The 5,530-nt window shown below is 38.2% G+C and overlaps 1 protein-coding gene across 1 annotated transcript; it reads left to right on the top strand.

Annotated features, from left to right (window-relative positions):
* Positions 1-3,886: 3,886 nt before the first annotated feature.
* Positions 3,887-4,902, top strand: LOC118491349. Its single transcript, XM_035989014.1, has 2 exons — positions 3,887-4,348; positions 4,436-4,902. Exons 1-2 carry the CDS (start codon positions 4,280-4,282, stop codon positions 4,724-4,726), a joined length of 360 nt encoding a protein of 119 aa, XP_035844907.1. The 5' UTR covers positions 3,887-4,279; the 3' UTR covers positions 4,727-4,902.
* The last annotated feature ends 628 nt before the right edge of the window (positions 4,903-5,530 follow it).

Below are 5,530 nucleotides of genomic sequence, written 5' to 3'. Positions count from 1 at the left end.
CCAAACGTTAAATACAAATTCTTTTTATAAATAAATATCGTTACATATTTATTTCCGACACAAACAAACCGATTCTCTTATAAAAATAAATATAGTTATTTATTTATTTTCTAACGCGACAAGTCGACGATTCTTTTATAAAGTGAATATAACTTTTTATATTTATTTTGAACATCTAAATGGCATCTACACATACTTTGACATATATACAAGACGTAATATATATAATACAAGTGTATTGTATATTACTTTCATACGAACGTTTCTATATACACGTACAACTTCTCGAGACTGCTAACGCAATTATAATGATATATTTATATAATTTTATATAAATATTTATTTATTTCTCTCGAGAATTAAGTCTTTTCAAGACTTATTAGTTATTACCGATAATAAACAAGACTTAACACGTATAACTCAATCATTTTCATTAAGTTGACAATTTACCGTCAAATCGTTCGGTCAACGATTCGGTAGAGCTCGGTGACACGTAGTTAGCTACCGCTTTTATTTAGAAACTTATTAGATATTCCGTGTTAGGAATATTGTAGAATGCACGCTAGCGAGTCGCGTCTTGGAAACGACATCACGAAGCCGTATAAAGCTAGCTTTGCACAGGAATATTCAGGTGAGTTCATAACCCCACCTTTTTACAGTTTTACATTTTTCTAAATGTTTTCGGGGTGGAAAGACATGCACTTTTTGCAAAGCATACAAGAATTACATATTTCTAAACCATTTTACAAGCAAGTTTTAAACTGACACAAATGGTTTACGAAAAGCTTATGTTTTTATACCGGTTTTTTTCAAACAAGCGTATTTTTCGAAATATGCATACACACGAATTCTAGTTTTCTAAACTACGGGAAAATAAAAGTACAAAGAGATACAAGAATTGAGAAATGATACAAGAATTGAGAAATGATACGAGAATTGAGGAATTTACGAGAAATCGTGTCACGAATAGGGTACCATAAGCACCATTAATCAACAATATACCTAGACCGCAGAACAAAAGGTTAGATCTAACGGGTGTCGGGCAGCCTCACTCTTGGTGAGAACGAGTACCAAGCAGTGCTTTTGTGTCTCAGAATATGCCAACTAGAAAATGCCTAGGTTTGGTGGCTTCCTATGTCGTGTCACATGTTAATGGCCTTGCAACCCATTAACAACAAGATACTTACAGAAATACATGATTTATACAAGAATATATGATTTATACAAGAATACAAGATTTATATAAGATACATACCATATTTTCATACCAAGTTTCCATATAACTTGACAAGAAAATGATTTTAAATTCGTTTTCTCAACAATACAACAAAAACCGGTTATTCAAAAAGATTTATTTCAAATCTTTTACAAACAAACTATGAACTCGCTCAACTTTATGTTGATTTTTCGCATGTTTCTTTCTCAGGTTGCATTTCAGAAATTATGGCACTGTTGGAATAGGAGAACCATTGGAGATACGAGTGCTTAGTGGCGTTAAATTTCTAGAAGTCTTAGATTATATTTGCTTCCGCTGTGCAATGAAGATACCAGTCTAGTCACGCCAATGCTCTGATAATTTCGGGGTGTGACAGATTAGTATCAGAGCTATAGTTTATAGCGAATAGGGTTTCTGTAGAAACACCTAGGCTCTAACCTCATATTTCTATGGGGACTTAGATTATTAAGACTTTAAATACATACAGAACGCCTAAGACTCAAATATGGTCTCCAACCATTGCCGAAAAACAAACAGTCAAAATTTTGTTTTCAAACATACGCTAAAGTGGTGTTTTACACATGGTACACAAAAACAATTACATACAGTACACAAAACTCTGAGAGTTTATGAAACATGCATTTAAGACCTTCGGAAATTTATGATGAAGTTCATTAAAGGTCATCACGTAGGAACCACGAATATTAACTCGGGCACACACCATTATCCATATTGTCTATGATATTTTGACTTCCCGAGCAAGCAGCCTACGTATAACGAAACGCTAGTGCACAAGTACACGTGAAACCTAAGTTATACATCAACAGAGGTTGAAGTACGTTACATACGACTTTCGAGGAAGCGGCAACTTGTCACGCGATCCTGCAAACGACATGAGTCATGCTAAGGAGAAGACGCACGTCTCCGCATTCCCCCTAACTCATTAATGACGAATACAATATGCTTGACATTCCATGGTAAAGTCCCATAACAACTGGTCGTCACATGCAACCCCAGGTAAACTCCTTAAATTTCTTTTATTGAAATTCCGACTGTTGCATCTAGTGAGTAGATTTTCGTATCTCTGCTCCTCTTAATGGTCATTATATCACGATCATTTCTTTCAATATAGCGAATATTCATTTGCTTCATTTCTTGAAAATTCGTATGTTACGCATGCATCGTTTGTTACGCATGTGGGTTCGTTTCAAATAAGCGTTTCACTAAAGCTCAAATATTATTTCGCTAAATCTAATTATTGATTTGCGATTCGAATGACCCGCATTATTGTAATTGTTGGATCCTTTGTAATCAAGTCAACACATTTTCTTCGAATGACCCGCATTATTGTAATTGTTGGATCCTTTGTAATCAAGTCAACACATTTTCTTGAAATCCCTTCCTTTTCAAGTTACATACATGGTTTTCGTTGTGACCATGCCGAAAGTTTTCTTGTCGATATATGTAATTATTGTCGGCTTGCGCCGAAGTCAAATTCAATTGTTTGAACTTGTTCATCACACATATTCAATTGAAGACACCATATGATGTATTGAAAACATCATATTCGAATTCGTTTTAACAAGCGTTTCATTGTTCTGAGTCGTAGTAGATTTGTTTGGTCTACGACTCCATTACGTCATTTGTAACTTCGACACCTTTTGGTGGCGTTTCACCAAATTGAAGCTTGCGCTAATCTCATGCACGGGTTTAATTATCTATTTATTGATTTAGATTAAACCCGCTTTGATTTAATTATCGCGCTTTCATTTGACTTCAAACACAGGTGATACCTGTTTGATCACCACTATTATTGAATTATTTTTGAACACTACGGCACCTTGTGGCGTCGGTAGAACTTGCAGCTTGGGCTGATCATGATCGAGCGTTTCCTACAAACTACTACATTTGAGCTTGTTGAAATCTAAAATCATTTATGAAATGCAATCATTTCTAGAATTCATTTTCATCTTGTGATACGTCCTAGAATTCACATCATCCGAATAAGTCTTGATTCGATTTCATGATCGTTCACTTTGGTACTATTCGTATTTTCTACGCATAATGTAACTCTAAGGAGTTAACGTAAACTAAATTTTGAGGACGAAATTTCATTAACAGGGGGAGAATGTGACAACCGGTGATTTACGGCTCTTAATTACGTGGTTAACAGGCAATTTACGAGACTACCGACCGTATTTTATGTACTAAAATTTTATCTTTTGACGTTAAATGGAGTTCGGGTTTTGACAACGGGTCTCGTAGGAATTACGGGCCACTTACACATGAGATGGGCTTGTGGGCCCTGGGCCCAAGCCCAAAACACACAAGCCTTATCCTGCACACGATATATTAGATCTTACAAGATCACTACAAAATATTATCAAATCTTTTGCAAAATCTATAGTAAATCTATATAAGATCTTTATAGGATTTACAAAATTCCAACAAGAGATACAAAATCTCTTGCAAGATATTCAAAATCTATACTAATCTTTATAAAAGATTTTAACTCAAAGGATGAAAGATATGACCTGGATGTAATATAAAAACACAAAAGAAACTAAAAACTTTCCATTTTTTTTCTCAGTCTATTAATACACAGGCAACTCACACATAAAGGGGACTATCTCTTCCCTTAAACACACACACACACACACACCTCACACTCTCTCTTTCTTTCTCGATATGGATATCAGACAACACCCACAGCCAAACAACCCCTCTCCCCCTCCGGTGCTTATTCCATCGACGAACCGGCTCCGATCGGAGCTCCGGTGAGCCACACCCACACCGGTAAACCCTCACACCCACCCCCCTGTTCTCACTCCCTCTCTGACTCAGATCCGATGACTGGCGGAGCCGGCGTCGATGTTTTCCAGCGATGGTATTCAGTGGCGGCGGACGACAACAGCACCACCATAGGCGGCAGCTGTGGTGGTTGGCTTGACTGTGGTGCGACGGCTACAAGCAGGGAGGAGAGAAAGAGACTCGGGAGGAGAGAGAGAGAGGCGGTGAGGAGAGAGAGACCGAGAAGAAAGAGATAGCTCTAGGTGGAGGAGGATGCACCGCCGTGAGCGGCGGCTGGTGTCTCTGGCGGCAGTGGCGGCGGTGGTTCGAGTATATTCATCGGTAACATCTCAACCTTTTTCTCTTTTCTTCAAGATCCATACAGATCCGAGTTTCTACGGCTTGATGTTAGTTGTTTAGGGAAAACAGGAAGGAAGATGGCAGTGGAGCTTCGACGGGGTGGAGGTCCGACCACCGCAGGCGGCGGTGGCTGCCGACGGTGCTAGAGACAGTGGTGATGGTGATCATATTTCTCAGTTTTGCTTCGGGTTCCGGGTCAGATTCACGTTGGGTTCGGTCAAGGTCGACATCAGATGCATTTCGGTTCAGGTGTTTGTTCCGACTCAGGTCACCCGGTTTCAAGGCAGATCATGTTCGGTTTACAAGAGAAAAAGAGGTTTGGTTTCAGTTTCGGGTCATGGCTGGTTCAACTCGGTTTGACTCGGTCAAACCGAGTCCACTCAGTCAACTCAGGTCAACAGTGGGTTGACTCGGTCAACACAGTCAAACTGTCCGATGTTTCGACACGAAAGATTTGGTAAAGTCTTGGCGCGATAATTATTTATGTTATTTTTATATTACCGTGAAAAGCGATCTCTCGAACCGAATTTAAAAAGGAATCGTTGTAAATTTAGTGGATCCATATCTTAGTCGTATTCATAAAACTTGTTTATTTCATATATATGCATATATATTGAATCTTGATTGAATTTTTATAAAATAAAGACAACTTGTGTTGTCGGGGCGTCCAAAAACAAAGGAAACTCTGCCCGTTTTTTGAGAAAACCCGTAAAAGCAAAACATGTTTTATTGAAAAGCGACTTTTATGAGAAATAATATAAATGTGTATATCACTTTCGACGACACTTTATCACATACGAAAACGACAATTCTTTTATAAAATAAATATATTTTATATATGTTGGTGCAGTTGTCTGTCGACTACATCTTAGTTCGAGTCTTAGGATAGGGCTGATTGTATAGTGAACGGTAAACGAGAAATCTTGTAATGTTGAGGGCCGCTTATAGAGTAGAATAGGTGGGTCGCTTATGTGACAATCAAGTGGATCACTCATTTGTTACTTGGTTGGATCGCTCATATGGACTTGTCCATATGAGCGGCCCATGATTCCTATATATAGGAGTCCTGATGAGCGGTTCCAGAAGTCTTGAGTGTGTGTTTTCTAAGGTGTAAAGGCGAAGCCCTGTCCGATTGTCTCCACGAGCTTGTAATTTGACATATTA

The sequence above is a fragment of the Helianthus annuus genome, chromosome 4 (assembly GCF_002127325.2).
Source record: "Helianthus annuus cultivar XRQ/B chromosome 4, HanXRQr2.0-SUNRISE, whole genome shotgun sequence".
Lineage (NCBI taxonomy): Eukaryota > Viridiplantae > Streptophyta > Magnoliopsida > Asterales > Asteraceae > Helianthus > Helianthus annuus.
Note: the sequence above shows the minus strand (reverse complement) of the source record. Positions and strands in the feature narration are given on the sequence as shown.